The 24,016-nt window shown below is 36.9% G+C and overlaps 1 protein-coding gene across 1 annotated transcript in view; it reads right to left on the bottom strand.

Annotated features, from left to right (window-relative positions):
• The window catches only part of NEDD1 (NEDD1 gamma-tubulin ring complex targeting factor), a 45,678-nt gene extending 22,757 nt beyond the window's left edge, over positions 1-22,921 (bottom strand). The window contains exons 1-6 of the mRNA XM_003259693.4: positions 22,844-22,921; positions 22,277-22,539; positions 20,243-20,386; positions 17,333-17,427; positions 12,934-13,050; positions 10,562-10,702 (exon numbers count right to left, since the gene is read on the bottom strand). Coding sequence (XP_003259741.1) covers positions 10,562-10,702; positions 12,934-13,050; positions 17,333-17,427; positions 20,243-20,378 — 489 coding nt within the window. The 5' untranslated portion in view covers positions 20,379-20,386; positions 22,277-22,539; positions 22,844-22,921. The remainder of the gene's footprint in view (positions 1-10,561; positions 10,703-12,933; positions 13,051-17,332; positions 17,428-20,242; positions 20,387-22,276; positions 22,540-22,843) is intronic.
• Between the last annotated feature and the right edge of the window lie 1,095 nt (positions 22,922-24,016).

A 24,016-nucleotide genomic window follows, 5' to 3' on the forward strand; every position in this document is an offset into this window, starting at 1 on the left:
AGACTGTCTATCTTTAAAAAGTCCCACACTCAGGGTTGGTCCTTGGCTAGCATCTGCGAACTTGGGTTTTGGAAGGGGTCCCACTGCCTTAACTCATAATAAGAGTAGCTCACTCACTCTGCCTAAACTTATTTGTGATAGATATGGTTTAAGGCTGAACCACAGCTGAACACCTAATTTCCTTCTGGGAGTTTGGAATTTTCGTATGTGCTAGGCAGTGGGCTCCTAGATATAACCAGCCCCCCAATAAAAACCCTGGGCACTGAGGCTCTAACAAGCTTCCCTGGTAGACAACATTTCATATATGTTGTCACAATTTGATCCTGGAAGGGGTTAAGCACATCTACTCTAGGAGAAGACCCTTGGAAGCTAACATCTGGTTTCCTATGGCCTTCACCCCACGCACTTTTCTCTTTGCTGGTTTTGCTTTATATTCTTTCACTATAAAATAAATCGTAGCCATGACTACGACTATATACAGAATCCTGTGAGTTCTCCTAGAGAATGACCAAATCTGGTCTTAGAAATCCCCAACACAGCATGTGAGTGTGAGTGTGTGTGTGTGTGTGTGTTTTACAACAGATAATAAACTAGATGACCAAAAACTAAAATCCCGCAGACAACATTTACATCAAACTAGATGATGAGGTATCCCCATGAACCCCCAAACGCATGCTGAGAGGTCAAACAATTAACAACCATAAGTCCTTCATGGTACTGGTGTCTGTATAGAAGGAAGTAGAAGGAAATAGCAAGGAATCTGTGACAGATCTGAGAATAGAAGCAGCCCTTAACAGCCAAAAGGTATTCACAGAAAAGCATGGTGGCCAATTTTACAACCTCAGTCAAAACCCAGAATATCCACTTCATTAACAGGTCTGTGCTACAGGTTTGCAGGAAGGTCAGAAGGACAAGAGCAGTTTAGCCAGAGAATTCCAAAACTGACCAGCCCAAGTGCGTCCCTCTCAGGTCAGAGCCCCATACTGAGGAGATCTGCTAGAAGTGGAAGCAAACCTGAACAGGATGGAGGCAACAGAGCTGAAGGCAACAAAGGTTCACAGACAGGTGGAAAAGTAGAGCAGAGTCAGGGAACCCCAGAAAGCAAGCAGTCATTAAAAAAATATATATGTGTGTGTGTGTGTGTGTGTGTGTGTGTGTGTGTGTGTATGAAAACAATAGGGAGCTCTGTGAAGTTAGAAAAGCCACTTTGACCTCCTTTTGTCTAGAAGTTCAGGGAAACTAAAACTAATTTCACAGATATATCCCACACAAACTTACAAAAACAAAGAGAACAAGGAGAAAAACATTCTCAACAGATGATCAGAAAGAAAAAAAATACAAGACATTACGAAACAAACATAAATTTAAAACTCAGAAAAGAAATGTCAGAACTTGGGAAAGAATTAGAAATTTTTTAAATCTCTTCAAAAATGAAGGCTAATTTAGAAGGAATTCAAAAATGAATAAACACAACAGACAATACTTTAAAGACAGGTTAAAAAGAAAGGAATTTTTAAAAATCAAAAAGAAATAAGAAAAAGGTTTAAAAACACTTGAGAAAAAATGATAAACCCACTGAAGATAAGCAAAGAAAATGCAACAACAAAAAATCCAAAGAGAGAAAAAGAATACTAAAAATTATAATTTAAGAAAAATTTCCAAAAATAAAAAAAGACTTGAAACTACATATTAAGAAACACACTATGGGCCGGGGGTGGTGGCTCACACCTGTAATCCCAGCACTTTGGGAGGCCGAGGCGGGCAGATCACGAGGTCAGGAGATCGAGACCATCCTGGCCAACGTGGTGAAACTCCCATCTGTATTAAAAAAAACTACAAAAAATTAGCCAGGCGTGGTGGCAGGCGCCTGTAGTCCCAGCTACTCGGGAGGCTGAGGCAGGAGAATGGTGTAAACTCGGGAGGCGGAGCTGGCAGTGAGCCGAGACCCCGCCACTGCACTCCAGCCTGGGCGACAGAGCGAAACTCTGTCTCAAAAAAACAAAAACAAAACAAAACAAAACACACTATGTACCTAACAATAGCAATACATAATGACCAACATCAAGATATATTCTAGAAAAATTACTTGGCTTTAAAGAAAAAAAAATTCCTTTGAATAACCTAGGAATAAAAAACTAGTGACTTAAAAGGGTTTCAAAAGCTATGAAATCACATCACACATTTGAAACCAAAGATAATAGAGTAACACTCAAGCTCCTTAAAGAAAATGTAAGCCTGTTACTAAATTACGTTGAAAGAGAACTTGTACTCTCAAAGAAAAAAATCAAAAATCAGAAGATACATACTTATGAAAACAATATTAACATGTGCTCATTTTTATTATAAAAATTTGGAAAATAAAACAATTGAGATTGTTTAGGTAAATGATGGCATTGAATAATGAAATACATCTAGTCGTTAAAAATTATGGTTATGAAGACTAATAATATGAGGATACCCAGGGTAGATCACTAATGAGAACAGGCAGAAAACATGATTGGACAAACAGAATGAGTATAACTATATGGATAGAAGACAGAGCTATACATAGAAACACTGTCAGAAAATATCTTTCAAATAGCTTTCCACTGAAGAAAATTTAGAAGAGAAAAATAGGAGAAAAGTCTTTAAGAAGAAATATACAGATTTTCCATTTATTTTATGCCTACATGTCAATTATAAGATTGCTCAAGAACATATTATATAGGCTAGTCAAGTGTATACAAATACTATAGAAATATATACAGAATCAAAGAAATGTTATCATATAAACATTTTACACCAATGCTCCTATATAACATAAAAAAGACCACTTCTAGATAAAAAGTCTTTGTAGTCAAAGTTTTTGAGTGCTGCAATTCTGGTATAAATATAACCAGTCAATGAAATAAACCAATTTAGAATAGATTAATTCTTGAGAAAACTATTATTTGTAAAAATGTAATTAATATTTACATTTATCAGATCTCCATACTCAAGCACACTATTACTGCTTACAAAATCTATACATAAAACATTTCATTTAGGAAAAGCAAATGGATTTAATATATACTGAATAACATATACTGAAATGTCACAGAAAACCTACATTTAAAGATCATTTTTTAATCTAAGGAATCCATGCAATAGATTGACATTTGTAATTGCTTTGGAAAAGGCTGCAGCTTGAGAAAGGTAACACAAGTTAACCTATTTGTGAGCCTAAGATGTTGAACTTGCCAAAGAGTGACATGCAATTATAACCTAAGTAGTCTGTCAGCCCAGGAGTTCTGCAGAAGCAGCAAGGCTCTTTTCCCCTGTAGAAAGACACTGTGATCCACATAAAGCTAATAACTTTAATTCAGCTCAGACATTTCGAAGTTGGATTCTAAATATACTCAGGAAATCTTATTTCTCAATATATAAAATTCAGCATGATGCAGATTCTGTGAGATTCCACATTCCTATCACTTTCATGAAGACACTAATTTGATCATTTTTAAATATTTGAAATTCATGATTGTTCATAGAAGCAAAAATAGAAAAAATTTTAATTTAATCATAGATGTGCCCTATTTACCATTTTTCTCAATAAGTAAAATTGATCAACAAGAAATTGGGCTTAAGTAACAGACTGAATTCAATTATGTCAACTTTTTGACAGATTTGACATTTTTATGAACATTGTTTAAATGAACATGATATATATTATACACACACATACACACACAAAATTTTTTTTTTTCACTCTGTCACCCAGGCTGGAGTGCAGTGGCACAGTCATGGCTCACTGCAGCCTCAACCTCCAGACTCAATCCCTCCTCTCACATCAGCCTCCTCATTAGCTAGGACTATAGGCGCGCACCACCACACCTAGCTAATTTTTGTATTTCTTGTAGAGATGGCATTTCACCATGTTGCCCAGGCTGGTCTCCTGTGCTCAAGTGATCTGCCTGCCTTGGCCTCCCAAAGTGCTGGGATTCTAGGTGTGAACCACTGTGCCTGGCCACAATATTTTTAAACTGAACTGAATTTTGAGAAATCTTAATAAAAGTTTTTTTAATGAATAAACATTAAGTAGCAATTCGATGCTTTGGGCCATAATCAGATAAAACAGGCAGTACTGCTTGCAGGAAAAAAAACTAATTTGAAAAAAAAAAAAAAAAAATTCCAAAGGTTTAAATTATGCTGCCCATAAAAGGAAAACGTAAGTATGTAAAATCATGAAAACTGTCTTTCCTCACTAAGAAAACTGGGACTGCATCCTTACCAGCAGAAGCCAACTTGCATTTCCTAGGCCATGTATTCTATTTAATGGTATAACTTACTGAAGAAAAACGAAATAAAATGGTACACAAAACAAATATAACCATTTGTTCCAGGGAAAGGGGAAAAAAACCAACAGACTCTAGTCAAATTTTCACCCTCTTTAATGCTCTCATTTTTAAATCAGTCTAAAACACAAAATATGATCACTGGGGTCAAGTTGCAACTGGGTTTGGAGGGAACACATTAAATCTAAAGATGTTCAAACCATTTTAGAGAAGTAAATCACAGAAGTTATTTTAATGGATTGGTATTCATTAAAAGCTCACAATAACAGCTAACATTCACTGACTTCTTACCAAACGGTAGGCAATGTGATAAACACACTCACCATCTCACTTAGCCATCAAAAAAAAAAAAAATCCCATTGAAAGTATACTATTCTCACTTGACAGATAAGGAAAAGGAGGCTTGAGACTTAAGTAACTTGTTCAAGTTCACTCAGCTAGCTAAAGTGCTTTACTCCTAGTGCTCTCCAAATAAATGTGGGACTTACCACATAAAGCTACATCAGAAGATCCTACAGAGATGCAGAATGCCCAAGCAGGAGGCAGCAGGCCCATGAAGATCTCAAGTTCTAGTTTATTTGACCTTAGATAAGAGATAAGCTTTGAGCCTTACTGTTTTCCTAAACTAAAAGATATATTTAATTCAGTTCCCTGTGCAAAGTATCAATGAAAATCCTTTCAAAATTAACAATACAGCAACCTATCACGTAGAATTTTAAAAGATACTTGTGTGAGGAAGAGGTATAGGTACATGTTGGACTCCTGCACAAAGAGACAATAAACAATAAAATAGTGTAAAGTTTCCAGAAGCTTTTCATCCTCAAACCCTTATACATTCAGCTGCTCCTGAGCTAGATATACAAAAGAAAATGCTACCACTTCTGAAGAGCTGATACGTAAAATAGTCAATTAAGAGTTGTATGATCTGAAAGTCCTGGAATCTGTTTTCTCATTTGTAAAATGAGAACATATACCTTACAAGTTAGTAGCAAAGACTAAACGAGACAATGTAATTCAATGCAATGATCACAGTGCTGAAACACAATAAATGGTGGTAAGCATTCTACCTGTGATAACCTCTGCTTACAATGCTCTCCAAATCCTCTCACCACATTCTCTGGTCCCTCCCCAAAAACCCAGGTCTGAATAACTTGGACTTTTCCTCAAGCTGCCACTGAGACATCATTTCCTTTAAAATGCTTTTCCATTCTTCCCAAATGGCTTAGGTGTCTCTCCTTTAGGTTCCCTTGGAACTCTGCAGTTTATTGCTTTCACAGCACTCAATATTCTGTTTGGTTAACTGTATACTTATTGCTTATTGCTACTTTCATCTAGGATGAATAAATATGTATTATAGGAGCTAAATGATGTAAAACTTCCAACATAAATAGTAAAATTTGCCCACAATATACAGCACCCTAATAAGATAAAGGATATCTACAAAACAAACCTTACAATTACTATCATGCTTGGTAGTAAACTGTGAATGCTTCTTCCAGAATTTGGGGACAAAATAAAGATGTCCACTATCATCACTTCTATTCAACACTGGATTGGAGAGCCTAGTCAATGCAATAAAGAAAAAGTAATAACATATATAAAGATTAGGGAATAAGAAATAAAAACTTATTATTCACAAATGACACCACGATAGTGTATAAACTGTAAATGCAAAAAAAAAAAAAAAACTACAAATTCTTTCAAAAGAATCAAGACTATCCAAACTATTAAGTGAATTTAGCAGAATTTTTGGATAAAATGACAAAAGACAAATATCAACTGCGTTTCTCTCCACAAGCCACAAAGAATTGGAAAATAAAATTTAACAAAAAAGGCAATTAAAAATGTATCATCAAAAAATCAAATGCATGGTAATAAATCTACTAAAAGATATGCAAGCCTTCTACAGTAAAAACAAAGCACTGCTAAGAAAAATTAAAGGCTTAGATAAATAGATAGTTATACCATGTTTGTGGAAGAATCAATATTGTTAAGACAGTAGTTGTTCCTAAATTGGTCCATAGATCCAATATAATCTTAATCAAAATGAAGCAGATTTTTTGTTAGAAATGGGCAAGCTGATTCTAAAATTCAGCTAGAAATGCAAAAGGCCCACAGTAGTCAAAGTGAAGTTAAAAATATCACAATTTACCATAAAGCTACAATAAGCAAAACTAGTAACAGTCAAACTAGACCAATGGAACAAAATAGAAGGACTACAAACTAACATATACAGTTGCCAGTTTTTCAAGAAGGCATTAATGTAATTCAGTGGGGATAGGTTGGTCTTCGTAATAAATAACAATGGAACAATTAGATATCTATATGGAATGTAGGACCCTCTCTCACACAATACACAAAAATTAACTTGAAATGGATCATAACAAACATAAACAAGAAAGATAAAACAACAAAGCTTCTAAAGAAAACACAGAATAGTATCTTCAAAATCTTGGCGCAGGCAAGATTCTTCAAGAGAACACAAAAAGCAACAAACATAAAAGAAAAGACTGACATATGAGACTTAACTTCATTAAATTTAAGAACTTCCATTCACTAAAACACACACACACACACACACACACACACACACACACACACACAGGTATTAAGAAGTAAAACAGCAAGCCATGGCTGAAGATATTTGCAACATGCATATCCCCAAAATGAATCTACCCGCAATACATAAGAAATTATAAATAAATTTTAAAAACACAAATAACCCAACATAAAAATGGGCAACAGACTTGAACAGTCACTTCACAAAAGGCATATAAAAATATACTTAACATCATTCAACATGGACAAATGCAAATTAAAACCACCATGATACAGCACTACATAATCATCAAAGTGGCAAAAATAAGACAGATAATGCCAAGTATTAGCAAAAATGTGGAGCAACTGGATCTCACAGCCAGCTGGATTTCACTTTAGAAAATGTTTTGGCAATTTTTCATAAAGTAAAACTGTATGCCTATGCTACAATCCTGCAATTCCACTCTTAAGTATTTACTCAAAAGAAATAAAAACATATATCTTAAAGAAAAGACTTGTACAAAAATATTCATGGTAGCTACCTTGTAACAGCTAAAACAAGACAATTCACTGCTCATCAACAATAGAATGGATAAATGGTGGCCCATTCATATAAGGAAACACTACACAGTATTAATACAGTATGAACTACTATTCTGTGCAACAAAGCAAATGTAATTATGACTAAAAGAAACCAGACACATATGATTCCTTGTTATTTTTTTTCTTTTGAGACAGGGTCTCACTCTGTCACTCAGGCTGGAGTGCAGTGGCACAATCAGAACTCACCGCAGCCTCAACCTCCCAGGCTCAAGTGATCATCCTGCTTCAGCCTCCCAAGCAGCTGGGACTACTGGCAGGCACCATCATGCCTGGTGAATTTCTTTATATTTTTAATAGAGATGAGGTTTTGCCACATTGCCCAAGGTGGTCTTGAACCCCTGGGCTCAAGCGATCTGCCTGCCTCAGCCTCCCAAAGTGCTGAGATTACAGGCAGCCACTGCATCTGACCCACATGATTCCTTTTATAAAATATGAGGTAGTGACTGGAAAAGGCAAAATCAGGTCCTCTGGTGTGCTGGCAATGTTCCATATCTTGATTTTGTTGGTAGTTACACCAATGTATTTACGTATACATAAAAATTCAACAAGCTGTACACTTAAGATATATGCATTGCACTTTATTATAAGTTACACCTCAATTGTTTTAAAAAATTTAAATCTTTTACACAAAATTAGGCCAAAAGGTACAGTCAAACCTAATGTTTTCAGGAATATTCCTTCATGTCTGATTTTAGTAAGAAAACTCTCTAGCAAGATACAATAAACATAAAAATTGAAGTATAAGAATATACATAGTAGTATCTGGTCTAATTTTTATGGTATTGAAAAGTCAGTCCAAAATTTATAAGTTTGTCATGCTTCTAACACACACAAAAAAGAAAGTTACTCTACATCCTTAAAAAAGATATTTGAACATTAATGATTTTTTTCACAATAGTTCCAAAGTTTATAGCCTTAGACTTTATGTCTCTCCTTTATCAAAATATAAATAAAAAAGAAATCACCAAAACAAAATATAAGTTCCTGCTATTATGACAATATTAGCACATTCTAAAGAGCATCCCTTTGGCAAATCATTTATTTTCATCCATAAAATGCAGAAAGCGAGATTACCTCTAAAGGCTATTTTTAATGTTCAAGGATTCTATGATTCTGACATTCAACTAATTAAAAACTCTATTAGTTTCCCTAAATACCTTCCAAAACAAGTCTTTTGTGTGACATTCAGTCTTACATCAATACTATATTCACATTTACCCTTTTCCAATCTTTTCTCACATTGGTCCTATATAAAGCCCATGCAATTTTCTTTCTCCTTATTTTTGTTAATGTGATTTCCTCCATATAAAACATCCCTCTCCCAGCTGGGTGTGGTGGCTCATGCCTGTAATCCCAGCACTTTGGGAGATTGAGGCAGGAGGATCACTTGAGGCCAGGAGTTAAAGACCTGCCTGGACAACATACTGAGACCCCGTCTCTAATATTAAAAAAAAAAAAAATTAACCAGGCTCCCGCTTGAGCCCAGGAGTTGGGGCTGCAGTGAGCCATGATCATTCCCCTGCACTCCAGCGTGGGCAACAGAGTAAGACTCTGTCTCTAAGAAAGAAAAAAAAAATCCTCTTCTAAAGCTTTATATTTGCCTAACAAAATCTTTGTCATCTCTAAAAATATTCATACATTCAAATATTTATTATACATCTTCTCCATGTAAGGCAAGAAACTAGAAAATAGACTGAGGACAAAGAAACAGGCCATGATTCCACCAGTAATGTGGACACGTAAAAAAGACTAACCCTGGCCGGGTGCAGTGGCTCACACCTGTAATCCTAGCACTTTGGGAGGCTGAGGGAGGTGGATCACCTGAGGTCAGGAGTCCAAGACCAGCCTGGCCAACATGGTGAAACCCCATCTCTACTAAAATACAAAAATTAGCTGGACATGATGGTGGGTGCCTGTAATCCCACTTACTTGGGAGACTGAGACAAGAGAATCGCTTGAACCTGGGAGATAGTGGTTGCAGTGAGCTGAGATTGCGCCACTGCACTCCAGCCTGGGCAGCTGAGCGAGACTCCATCTCAAAAAAACAAACAAGCAAAAAAAGAGTAATCCTAACACAAGTTAGAAATAAATAATTGGCAAAGAGGCCAGTTTATATTGTCATAGTAAAAACAAAATCAATAAGCCTTAGACGTGGTTGAAACTCCCCAACCCTTTCAATTTTCCCTATTTTATTCCCAGATAGTCTTCTCTCAGCTGTTCTGAATCACCATAAGACTGTTTTATATCACTTACTCATAATACCATTTATATATCTGTATTATTCCCCAATATATATGAAACTTAAAAACGACTTTTTCCTGTATACTTTTCATATCCACTAAATTTTTTAAGCACTAAATACTATTTAAGTAATAATTTAAAAAACTACCTCCCAAAAGTGAAGATCTCCCATATTTTATCTGATAATAGTTATGGCCAAAGAGATTACAATTAAGTAAAAATTAAAAGAACTTGCACCTCATGGGAAATTTCTATGGCGAATTTTATGGAAAGTTAACCAAGAGTTAGGTTCCTTGAAAAACTGAATTTATTCTTTTGAACATTTTTTATAGAGGAAAAAAATTGACTTATTTTCCTTTTAAAAAGTTTCCCAAAACACTCTTATAAGAAATATATAAGCTTCGATACTTTATCATATACCTACAAAAACAAAAATACAAAACTTAAATTACTCTCTGCCTAAACACACTCAATCATTCCATGTCCACAAAACAGTACTTATGAGTGTATCTGTCTTGCAGCTGACAAAGTCTGAGCTATGTGACACATTTCTCCAACAGTAATGCTGTAGAAAGATTAATATCCGTTTTTTTACATTTAACCTATTAACAACTATTTGTATTTTATTATGCCATATATAGTTATAGTCTAGAAGGATGTGACTATTTGATTACATAATCAAATTTGTATAAGCACCATAATCTAGTATGAATTAGCTTGCTATCTGAATATTTTAAAACACTACCATTTAAAAATAGCTAAAGTTTTTCAATCAAGCATTTCAAAAACTTAAATTCACAGTCTTATGTAAGATACAATTCAAAGTCTATCTCACCAATTTTACTCTGAATAAACTCATACTGTACCTGGTTACTACCATGGCCAAAAGGAGTACTAGATAAATTAGTGGTTACACTGTGTAAAATAATTTCACCACTAAGAGATCCAGAAGCAATGTAGCAATCATTCCAATTGTATGTTACACAAGTTACTTGATCTTTATGATCCTGAAAGAGAGAAATGAAAGTAAGTACACTGCCCCATAATCCTCGAACAGCCCATTTTCAGGTTTCTGCAAATACATTATGTATTTGTCAATCTAATATTTGCTTTAACATTTTCCTCAAATATACAGAGAATTATTTTCAATAATGATAAAAATGGTCCAGGCACTTTACGAGAGAGAGAGAGAGATTATGGACAGGTAATTTTCTACATGGCATTATATCTTCCTTAAAGAATTCACTTCCTCTGACAAATAACAGGTATTGCAAGTTGGCTATTTTGAGTTTCTGCTTTAACATGAAAATGGCAGAGAATATGCTAAATGAATGATGGAAGCAAAGTGTCAGAGGAAAGAGAAAGAGCTATTGTGAATGAAGTTGGCAGAGGAAGCTTTATGGAAGACACAAAGCTGGACTTCAACCTTAAAGAAAAGAGAAAAATCATGGGAAGGGGAAAGAAACCAGATATTGCAAAACGGAGTGGGAAAAACAAGTGAGCAAGGCATCTGTGAGATAACAGAAGCTGCTTCCATTTGCTGAGAACCTACTAGTGCTGGGAGCTTTATATATTATTTAATGCTTAGAAAAGCCTGAGGGGCAAGGTCATTTTGCCCATTTTATAAACGAAGTACATGAGACACTGAGAGGTTAAGAAACCTGTGCAAGCTCACGTAACTGCTAAGTGACAGGGCCAAGATTCAATTCCATGTCAAACTCCAAAGCCTCTCTCCCTTCCACTATACCAGGCTGCCTCTCAAATCCAATTAGGAATACACTTTGAGGAGGTAAAACTTTCAGGTTTTAAACAAACTGAGTTCACAAGGACTATGTTTTCCAACATCAAATTAGAGATGTCTAGCAGGAGCAGAGAAAAGTGACCAAAATTGGGAGAAGAGTTGTTAACAGGAAGATGCCATATCTCAATAAACTAAGCCCTGTATCTAATAATATTTATGTAATAGCAAGAATAATAGCTATGATATTCCATTTATTACAACTTCTTCAAGTGGTCCTTCAAGTATTTTCAGAGATTTCTTTACCTATTATTCCTTTCCTAAAACCAAAGAACACTTGCTATCTTGAGGAAAAAATGTTTGATGAAAAGAAAAAAGGAAAAGCAGACACTTTGGGTATCGTTCCCATTTGGGAAATTAAGAACATGGGGTCCAATGTAATTTCTATGACTTTATAAACAGGCAGGTGTCTTCCTAATTTCAACTGTGGAGAATAAGTCATTCAGCAAACATTTACTAAGAACCTACCAAGTGCCAGAAATTGTGTTAATCACCAGGGAGAGGACTGTAGAGATCCAAAGGTAAAAGATTAGATTTCCCACTATCACAAGTAGTCAAAATATTCATTAACAGAATGAATGAGGGAGCTAAACATTACAAATTTCACACCGAAAAGACAGAAAACCATCCAGAGTAATTGGGAAAGCTGAAAATGGAAAAATTCATCAAATTTTGCCATGCAGGGATGGGGTAAGTGAAGCTTACATGGGTGATGGGTTAAAGAAAGTTCTTCCTCTGTGTATGTGTGTAGATATAAATTTGTTTATATTTTTTGTCTTAAAACTTTAAGACAAAAATTAATTTTAAGATCAACTTCTAAATATTAAAAAGACAATATAATGAAAAGTAGAATTCCAAAAAAACCATAGACTTTCTTGTGCTGAATATTTTTATTTTCTGAAACTACAAAAAGCTAATTATTAAAGAAACATTAATTGTAAATAGTAAATTAGTCTACAAAATATTACCAAGTTAAAAATACAAACACACACACACACAAAAAAAAACACAAACAAGAGCAGCCAAATATACTACGTAACTAAAAAGCTGACCGCCCAACTCTGATTACTATATTGAATACTATCATCACAAAACAACTCATTTTTTCCAACTTGCCCTAAGGAAAGATCCCTGATGACCACAAACCATAGTTTAGAAAAAAATGAGTGAAGTGGTTCATTCAAATAAGAGTAGAACTAAATGAAAAAACAAGAAAAAAGTTTTAAACGTTGATCATATGCATTAATGCTATACATGTAAGAAAAAAGACATAAAAACAAGTTTTTGGCTAAATAGCACCTTTATTTTTCCTAACAAATCTTAGTTCAATTCTGAAGCCTCTTATTTGTATCATAAAAGCTCAAAAATAAAAGCTTGGTAAGTACTCTAAATGCATTAAGATATCCATTTTTTTATGGAGATTTTTTTTAAATTGCTTACCTTAAGAGATCGATGAACTCTTTTTGATTTTAAATCCCAAATATTAACAGTGTTATTTAGGCCTCCGCTTACCAAATACATAGATGTAGAATTTAAATTGACACATGTCTGCTTTTGCTATTAAAAAAAAAAAAAAAAGTTACCTTAATTTAACAGAGCCCAGAACTGACTTTCAGGTCTCATCCAACACTTAGTAAGCATATGATAAATATTGGTTAAATTAAATACTATAAACATGCTAATCTTGTACTAAAGAGCCACTCTCTCATTGTCTTTCTTCCACATGGATCCAACAGCTTTTAAGGGGGTCAAAAATGCTTCAAGGAAATCAAATAGATTTGTGTTCACTTCTGTGGACCGGTGACGACACAGGAAGCTTAGAAAACACTGGCAGTCCTGGTCTCCCATCAGGGCTTGTTTGCCCATCCTGTCTCCCCTTGATAAAGCCTGCTCTTGTATTTCCACAGAATATCCTACATTAAAATCAATCCCCAGCTCAAAAATGCTAAAAATAGAAGAGACTTGAAAAGAATTTCCAGTGTACAGCCCTCATTTTACCTTACCAATGGGGTAAGTTTTTTTTAAAGAAGTCAAGATACTTGCCCTAAGTCTTCCAGCAAATCTCCCTGTTAAGGAGACCAAGTCTTGGACATCAGGTCATCGAAGCCTGACCTCAACTGTTCCCCATCTTTGTAAAGACACCATCCAGTTTCTCAAGATAAAAACCCAGAATAATCCTTGATTTGTTGTTCTCCCTCCCCTCCAATCTATCAGTAAGCTCTCTAAACTCCAACCCAAGAATGAATCCCACATGGGCTCCCCTTTATCTATAGCTAACCCAAACCTTGCCAAACTATGACAGCAGCTTCCTAATTGGTTTCCCTGTTTCCACTCCTGCTTTCCTATATTCCATCCTTGATAAGTAGGGTGGACTTTAAAAATGTAAATCAGATCATGTCTCCTTCCTGTTTAAAAATCTTCAAGGGCTTCCAATCACACCAAGAATAAACTCCAAACATTTACCTGGTTTTCGAAGTCCTATTATCTGGGCCCTACCTCATCTGTTACCATTTTCTTCCTCATCCACTAATTCTCCAGCCATACTGACCTTCCATTCCTTAAATATACAACCCTATATTTGCCTCAAGGCTTCTACACAGCTATTCTCCTTGCCTAGAAAACTAAATTCGCTGAACCCTGTTTGGAAGACTTTCTGGTCAACAGATATCAACTTAAGTGCCACCACACTTCAAGGGACCTCCATTGGCTACCTAATGTAACTTGCTATCACAATATCTTATTTTAGTTATCGGCATGATAACTTACCAATATCTGGGTATTTTTTGTTTACTAGTTTACTGCCTGTCCCCTGCCAGAATGTCAGTTTCACTAGCACAAGGCCCATATCCATGCTCCATCTTTATAGAATGGCTAAAATACAGATGCTGTCAAGTTCTTCTCAATGAGTATCTTTGAGTGTCACCAATTTGGTGGTGCCATCAGTAACTATGCTACACAGAACACAATGTGGCATTTTTTTCCTATGTAACCTTTAGATGCACTACGAAGTTACATTAGTTGTAACTTCCACAGTGCATCCTTGGATTCTTCAAATTCAAAGGAGACATTTTATGACTTCAATAAAAGTTAAAAGGCAATCTATGTAGGTTTAGGCAAATCATCTCAACTTTCTCAGCCTATGTTTCTGCATTTGAGAAACGAAAGGTGAAGACTAGATCTACTGTTCTTACTTTGAGAATCCATGCTTCTCAGAAATATCCTCTGCTCAAGAGATTCTTTAAAGGGTGCATATGGTCCCCTTCCTCTAGCCCTTCCCCCATTGCACGTTTAAGTACTATAAGCATGCTAATCTTGTATTAAAGAGCCACTCTCTTACTGTCTTTCTTCCACCTGGATCCAACAGCTTTTAAGGGGGTCAAAAACGCTTCAAGGAAATCCAATAGATTTGTGTTCACTTCTGTGGACCCCAGGGTTCCTTCTAGCTCTGAAATTTTGACCAAGAGTATCAACTAACATATAAAAATAGCAAGATGCACACAACATCAATGTTTCAGTATAGTTGCTGTAATTCTCCTGCAGATACCATTCTAGGAATTGACTTTGGTTGAGGAAGACTAAGAAGATCTAGAATCTAGTTGTCACTGCAAATCAGGACAGTTTTCTAAGAACTATCAAAACAGCCTTTAAATAAAATAGAAAAAGATGGCGTCCATTGAAGATCAATATATTGGGATTCCAATCATCGCAACAACTACGATTACTCTTAAGGGCTCAAAATAAAAATTATATTTAGAGCTGGCTTACCCTGTTGATAGGTCTTTTTTATGATAATGTATTATTAATGCAACTAATGAACTTAAATAATTAATGAAAATTGTGTGGTTATTACAGGAATCCTATACTGCTCAAGGTGCAAGGCAAAGGTACATTCTACTTTAAAGAGGTGAAATACAAAATCAAAGAAAATAAACATGAACTTAAAGTTCTACTCTAAAATTTTAAAATGAGTAGGATCATAATTTATTTTCTCAAGTAGAAAAGGTCTAATGCCTCAAATAATACACAAGTAAAAGGACTTGGAAGTTAAAAAAAGGTTATTAGCACATTAATATGTTACTTTAAACATTACTAGTAAAAGCTAAAAAACCAATGTTTGCAAATATTTTCATAACTAAATTAAAACAGATTGAAAATTTGAGCTCAACTAATCTTACTTTTATCCAACAGCATTATGATACAATTTGTTAACTATGGGAAAGAGGGCTAAGAATCATAGCAACTAATTTGGAATATTCACAAAACTCTTAGAATTATGTCACACTTGTAAATACCATCTGTTATTTTTATACTTTAAAAAAAAAAGCTCCCAAATACTGATTCACTGATTCTAAGGCATAATGCATAACAGTAGTACATATATATAGTGGTAGAGTAGAAGTTGAAATTGTTTTGATGTTGACATTAACAAACGTTTTTTGAACATCTTAGGATACAAAGATCCAAAGATGGTTAAGATGTTTTGCCTGCTCTTGAAGACTTCAGTCTGCCTTTTATCAACCAGAGACATTCTATGCCTTGATTTTGCTTAAGTCAGGTTAAACAGAGTGCCTCAAACTCCATTTCTACTGTTAGCAGTTGTTCCCTCTGTCCCAGTCTCCAACTTCTGTGGGTTAGAACTGAAGTTCAGGTCAATCCCACCAGATACCTTTAGGAGAGGATTGATAAAAATCATGCATCCTCTTTAAATTAGTTGAGCTTTTATTCAGTTGTCCTGCTGTTTTCTTTCTAATTGGGCTACTTTACCTATCCCAGTGTGTAAAATTATGACAATTCATAATAATTTAAGATCTGCTAGAAAAACTTTGAAACCAAAAAAAAAAAACAAGCTATCAACTACTCATACCTTTTTATTTAAATCTTATCTTATTTAAAAAAGAAATAGCTTTCAAAGAATGTGTGACCAGAAAAGAAGAAGCCAGTATTATCCTTAATCAGAGGGATTAATTTTTAAAACAAAAGGATAGGCTGGGTGCGGTGGCTCATGCCTGTAATCCCAGCACTTTGGGAGGCCAAGGCGGGCGGATCATGAGGTCAGGAGTTCAAGACCAGCCTGGCCAACATGGTGAAACCCCATCTCCACTAAAAATACAAAAATTAGCCAGGCGTGGTGGTGGGCACCTGTAATCCCTGCTACTTGAGAGGCTGAGGCAGGAGAATCGCTTGAACTGGGGAGGCGGAGGTTGCAGTGAGCCAAGATTGCACCATTGCACTCCAGCCTGGGCAACACAGCAAGACTCCATCTCAAAAGAAAAAAAAAAAGGATAAAGCAACAGTACGCAGTGAGAGCTTCATTTAAACGCCCTGGGACCTAAGCTCATTTTGACAAAGCCAACCTGTTTAGGGAGAGGATGGGGGAGGCTCAGACAGGCCCCTCAGTACAGGTAGACAGAATCTGAAGCAGAGGGCTACCATCAGCTATGAGTCTGTTCCTGATGGTCCTGAGCCCAAGATCAGTAAAGCAGTGCTGTGTCATTAGAGTTTATATGCTCAGGTCAACCTAGTAACCTATGTGGGACATTGTCCTAAAATAGCAGCAACAGGGATCCTCTCCCACTGAAGGAAAATGGAGAAATGAAGTGCCTAGTCAACAAAATTCAAGTCTTCAATTGTTCCCCTATATTCAAAACTATTTTACCTAAAAATACTTCAGTAAGTACACATATCTCATTTTTAAGTGTTACTATATTATTTTGAGCTTAAGTTAAAAATAATGCTTTTAAAAACCTTTATATTTAGTCGCAAGCACGACAATAAACAAGCAATTGCTAGTCAAGCAAAACTAACATTTTTAAAAGTTTAAAAAAAAAAAATCACTTACCCCTTCAGCAAGCTCTAAAAGTGGAACAGGTTTACATTTGCAACTTGAGACAACTATTTTGTCGCCACTGGAAGATGCTGTTACTAAAAAGTTATCTAAATAAAGAGTTATGGAGCATCAAACAATCCATGAACATCTACAGCACTAGACTATTATAAGAATTGCAATTATAAAAGCAAACACACTAAGAAGACAAGCTATGAGTATAGCTTACAGAATAGCTTTCAAAAATGGCTCACATTACTATTAATAATTACTGAGACTAATTCTCTTTGCTACTACTGCAGGGAAGAACTAGCCTTCTTTCTGGCTCTGCTATCACTCAAAAGCTATTTAACCCACGTGAAATACTACTCTGTTTTCAAAGAGTAGGCCAGAAGGGCTAATTTTATCCTTCAAGAATGAGAGCATGATAAAAGCAGCATCAGCAAATATCAATCAACCTTTTCATCTACAGAAACTGTTCAAGATATTTATTAACCTAGTGCTTGGTAACAATCTAAACTAGGAAGCAAACGTCCACACTAGTCTCCTATTTTTCTATTTAAAAAAAAAAAAGGCCTGATATTTTCCCAGAACATGAATTTTTGTGATAGAATGTTTCAATCTTAAATTAAGAATGAATATTATAGTAACTTGCAAATATTTTATAAATATGTATGGTCAAATAGGAATTGTGTTATGAGTTTTAATTTTTAAATAAAATGTAATTTTATTTACCTTCTTTTACATGAATTGTAAGTGGAACAATCAGTAAACACAAAACAATAAGTATTTTAAAACTAAAACGATTAAATACAATAATATAACTAAGAATAAGAGTCTGACTTTGAGAGCCATAACAAATTAAAACATCAGAAGTTTAAATCTGTGCTTTTTAGCAATTAAAATCTGTGAGTAAAAGCAATGGAGAAAGGTTAATTAGACACTCAGAATCCCTAACTGCATTAACTTTTGAATGTTCTGCATAACTTTCAGGTATTTTGTAAACAGAGCATAGACTGTAATTTTATTATGATACATGATGCAAATCAAATCATTTCTACCTAGGTATTACCATAGCGAGAAAAACCATTTCCCTTTCCTTGACTTCTTCCTGTTTACCACTACTTTTCTCCTTAGAATATAGAAAAAAAAGGACTGAAACATAATGTGGGTGGGTAATCTAGTTACTTTTTTATTTCTCTTGTAGTTTTAGAAATCATGAGAAAGTGAGGAACATAAGTTAAAGGACAAGAAACAAAAAACTAATCTCTCTGGTGTCTCACATTAACCCCATTCTTGGAATCTATACTATGTGGACCCCAAGTTGCTAAGGCTGGGAACTCTTCTTCAGTAATTAACCTCCACGGAAGTGATCAAAGCCTTATTAAGAATAAGACTATATTAAGGCTTCCAGTGCACATCTGCTCATGCAAGAAAACTGTAAAACCAATTTCCAAAAGTCATACAACACTATCTCATAGCTACCTCAGTTTTGTTGTTAGACTATTAAGTAGCACATCAGTAAATGCCAACTCCTAGTAAAACGTAAAACAAAAGTCAACCAAAAAATAATCTTACTACAAATTGCTACTTTTCTCTTATATAGTAAGAGGGAAAATTGAGCTCTAAACATAATGAAAATCTAAAAATAGAGAACAGCAACTTCATATACTTGTCGCTCTCTTTAAAATATTTTCCCTACTACACATCTGGAAAGTCCTTCAAAAATGTAGTCACTTCACCATGAGTTTGATTAACAGAGTATCAAAGTAATTTGTCTTACTGCAAAATCAAGGAATGATAAGGAGGTAAATTTAATTCAGTAAGAAAATTTGTCCTTGTTGTTATATACATGCAAGAATAGTAAGGCTCATATAAAACTTTTAATATTTTTGTTCCTGAACCAGTCACATTTTAAACCTTTGATTTTTTTCATCAGAAAATAGAATACTTTGGTGTTGATAAAAATCAAATGTTAAATCTTAATTTGTTAAGAAATAGCGTATGAGTTTCACAAAAGAAAATTTCTAACATACCAATCACATAAAACATTTTCATATAAAAGGTGATAGGAGTACTGTGGTTACAGCAGTGGTTCTCTACTGGGAGTGATTCAGGCAATTTTGGAAACATTTTTGGTTGTCACAACTAGAGGCTATTGGTACCTAAGGGGTGAAGACCAATAAACCTTCTCCACATGGTACAACATACAGGAAAGGTCCACAACAAATTTTCTGCCCCAAAAAGTCAATAGCACAGGTTTCAGAAACCCTAGTTTACAGTCTTCACTCCCTCATTTTATTTTATCCACATTGAGGAGCTCACCAAGACAGGGAAGGTGTCAATCAGAAACACAAAAAGCTTAGAAAAATTCAATCTAGGTAACTTTACTATGTCTGTTTAGGAAATAATGTAATTTTCATCACACACACAGAGAGGAAGGAAGATATGGAGAGTACATTAGTAAGATGGAGATATTGGGCAATTTTTTACCTCCTCTCCAACTTGCTTCTGCCTTCAAGTTCTGTCTTTAATTTTCAGTTCAGATCCACAAATACCCAAATGTAGATGCAAAAACTCATTCCAAAACCTTTTGGAATTATTTCCACAACTACCAACCTTATTCCATTTGGTTCAATAAGAAACTTTTGATAACTAATTCTATGGTGTAGACATAATATACTTTTTTTAATAGCAGTGTTTTCAAATGAAGTGGGTTGTAGCTAAATTTTTTTTAAATGAACGCAACAGATAAAATCAGAGTGCACTCATATGATATATTGTTTTGTAAATTACTATTTTACGTTATCTATCCTTGGTAGCAATGCAAAATACATTACTCAGTATGAGGCACATGCAAAAGTTTCATTGACAGTGGTTGTTTAACCTAATAAGTGGTTTATGTGGTTTTTTTTTTAAGGATACTATTGCTGCTCCAACATATTGAGCTGATTCCATGTGGTGATGTGTGTGGGTTGAATTTATCCACCAATGTCATAGATGAAGCATCCCATATTTTAATATCATCTCCTGATGAAGCAAATCTGAGGTTTTCCTGCATGACTGCACCTACAAATAGTTTAAAACAATATATTTTAAAAACATTTAAGAATAGACATACTCAAAAAAAGGTCAAAATCTAATCTAAAACAAGTGGCTCTAACTCATTCATTTTTGTTCCAAACAGTGCACTCACCAAAGTAGTTGAAGTGATTTTCCTAAAACAAGCCAGGTCGCATTCTCTTAGCTGAGCCTTCCAATGGCTCCTCACAGTAATGATAATGAAATCCAGCCTCCTTAGCCTGCCTTACATGTCCTGGCCCCCATGTAACTCTCCTCTTTCACTGGCCTTCTCTCTGCCTCATGCAAAGGCAAGGTCATTCTCACCTCAGTGTCTTTTGATTTGCTGCTCCCTGTGCCTAAGATGTTCTCCCCAGATTCCCACGGTCATCTCCTTCTCATCATTCAGGTCTTAGCTCAAATGTTTCCTCCTATGAAAGGCCTTTCCTGACCACCCTGGCTAAAGCAGTCCTTTCCTTACGTGGTAAGGGACTTACCAGTTTACCCCATATCCCGATACCTGATTTCATTTTTTTTCATAGAACTTCCTAATATCTGAATTTTTTTTTTTTTTGAGACGGAGTTTCACTCTTGTTGTCCAGGGTGGAGTGCAATGGTGCGATCTCAGCTCACCGCAACCTCCACCTTCCAGGTTCAAGTGATTCTCCTGCCTCAGCCTCCCGAGTAGCTGGTATTACCAGCATGCACCACCACACCAGGCTAATTTTGTATTTTTAGTAGAGACGGGGTTTCTCCATGTTGGTCAGGCTGGTCTCCAACTGACCTCAGGTGATCTGCCCGCCTCAGCCTCCCAAAGTGCTGGGACCACGGGCGTGAGCCACCGCACCCAGCCACTATCTAAAATTTTTATTTGTTCTCATAATAATGTCTGTCTCCCCACACCAGAGTCTTGAAACATTCCTGGCACACAGCAGTTTCTCAACAAATAACTACTAATAAGTAACTTCCTAAATTTTAAAAAAATGTATGATAAACTAGCATTTCTGCAGGTCAGAATCCAGTCACACCAGTTTTTCCAAAACTCTAAGATTAGCAATATGGTCAAATGAGATACCACTAAGTCCCTATACCAATGCTTGGACTACAATGCCTTCAATCATTTATTCAGAGTACACAGCTGAAACACGTAATTCTAACAAGGTGATTTCACAAACCAAGGAAGTCTAGAAAACAGAAGGCAAAGAAGCTGCTCTAGGCAGGCACTTTAAATAGCAACAGGTAGTAACGAACGATAGGTGAGAAAAAAGATGCTCCAAAGTACATGGGAGAAAAGGAAAGGGAGAGGGCACAGAATTATACCTCCCACACCTTCTTAGTATGGAAGGTGCAAGACTACTGCACAGCATTAGTGATGTCACAGGCAGGTCCCCGAGTCACCAATACAACAGCACACCTACGTCTAGTATAAGCCATTTCAGAGGACAAGTTAAAGACAGAATTATAGAAACGTTTCATTCTCGAGACAAAAAGTTAACGTAATTCACTCATGTGCTTCCTTATGCTCCATTCATCCGATACAGTGCGACTAAAAGCCATTAAAGTCACCTGTCGAGATGTAACACAATGTTTGTATTTGGAGCCTTAAACATGTGTAACACGTGCCCCCTTGGTTCCCAAGTTAAGGAACAACTAATGAATTGCTGGAAAAGCGATCTCTAAGCCCTGTAACCACAACTGTAAGCTGTGTCTACCTGCATCTTACACCAGGCCTGTTGAGCTGCGGGGTGTAGTGGGTAGATCACTGAGGCCTGGGCTCAGAAAAACTGGGTTCAAACGACCTGCTCCAACTTAGGAAACACAACTCGCCTCGCCGGGTGATTTAATGTTTGTTTTCTGCTCTTAAAGAGGGGCGGGGAAGAGGACCATCTGCCCACCTACCTCGGTCTTCTGAGAACTGAGCACATTTAAGGGAGAGACTTTACATCAGTCCCTCAAAGAGGGTTCCGTCGAAAGCTAGCAGTCAGGACACAAGGCGGTAACGTCGGCCTGGGTTTAGGGACAGCGGCTACTAAACCCAGGAACCAATTCAACGACACCACTCAGCTGAAATGAAAGTTCTCCAACTTTCAATCACCAAAAATACACTTTACTTGCAGGACAACAGCTCAACTGAGGCTACCCTGTAAAATGCATCCGAGTACCTGCCAAAAGAAAAGTACTTGAGGTTGACAAAAAAAGGAGACAGACTTGTGGAGACGAGGCAAACTTTTCGGAGGCAGCACACCCTACAAGGCTCCGGGAGGTGCGCGACCCCGGCCCGCGCCTCCCCGGACACTTCCCAACCCAGCGCGCCGCCGCACCCCCGCCCAGCAACCGCTCCGCGCGCGCGAAGCCCAAGGACCTCCGCTCCGCCCCCTGAGGGGGACGGAGCGCGTCTTAGGATAGGGAGGGTGCACGGACGCGGCGGGCGGGGGCCCGCTGACCTCAGGGCCTCCGGAACCTCACCTCCCCGCCGCAACACAACAGGGGGCCGCGGCCCGCTCCGCGCTGGGCTTCCGGCTCCCGCCTGGACTGTTAAACTTCGGCGGCCGGAAGTCCCGCCCGAGTGACGTCATGGGGGCGAGGCGCTGCGTGCGGCCGTGGCTCCTGGCCGGACAGAACCGGGGATACAGAGGGTCTGGCCAGGGCGGCGCTGGGCACCCGCGAGGGAAGTTATCCCAGTGCCAGGGCAGGAACTGCGGGCCGGGGCGACTCTCTGCACGCCCCAGCGACGGAGCTCCGGCCACTGTCAACTGCTCCTTTGTCATTCACTTGCTGTTTACTGTGTGCCAGGCACTGTGCTAGACTCTAGGGTGTACAGTGATGGTTTAGCCTGGGGATAGAGGAGTACAGTGAATTTTCGTGGTCCTTGGCCTTGTGGAGCTTACACTCCACTATAGGAAGCTGACGTTATTAGATATTTAAATGGAAAGTGAAACTATGATAATGAAAGGTATAAGATGCACGAAGACCAATAATAAGGGAAACTATTGTGGATGTGGATTTAGGAAAGGATTCCTACATGCAATTTACAAGCCAGGAAACTCGCTCGGGCTGAGAAATAACCCAAAGAGTAGGCGTCTGCACTATCCTACTTCAAAACCCATGATCTTTCTTTCGCATCATGCTGCGAGGTCAGGAACATCAAACATCATCTGGTTGGGAATTCTTTTGAAGGGGATGCTTCAAGGTGGAAAAGGAAGTTGCTGAGCCGAGTTTTCAAGTGCCCCTTCCAAAGGTCCTTTTATAGCTCTACTGACAATTTTTGCTGAGAATATTTATCATAAATACAGAGCATTTCTTCTGCAAACAGTGTTATTCTTTCATCACAACTACATGGGGTGTGTTTCTGAATTAGGTACATAAGCCCCAGTTATCTGCATTCATATTGCAGACAATTGGAAAATTCTAATAAGTGCATTTTTTTCAGAGCAGAAATTGAAATCATAGCCAAGTTATTGAGGTTCATGGGGGAGTGGCAAAAGGAGAAAGATAGCAAGCAGCAACTACCTTAATTGTACAGTCTGCAGTTCTTGAGGCTACGAAATCCAATTTGGGCAGGGAGGAGGCCCAGAAAGTTGGAAACTAAGAAAGTAGAGTAAGGGAGTGGGGGCAGGGAGAATGGGAGCAAATAGAGAA

Source organism: Nomascus leucogenys, chromosome 10 (assembly GCF_006542625.1).
Source record: "Nomascus leucogenys isolate Asia chromosome 10, Asia_NLE_v1, whole genome shotgun sequence".
NCBI lineage: Eukaryota > Metazoa > Chordata > Mammalia > Primates > Hylobatidae > Nomascus > Nomascus leucogenys.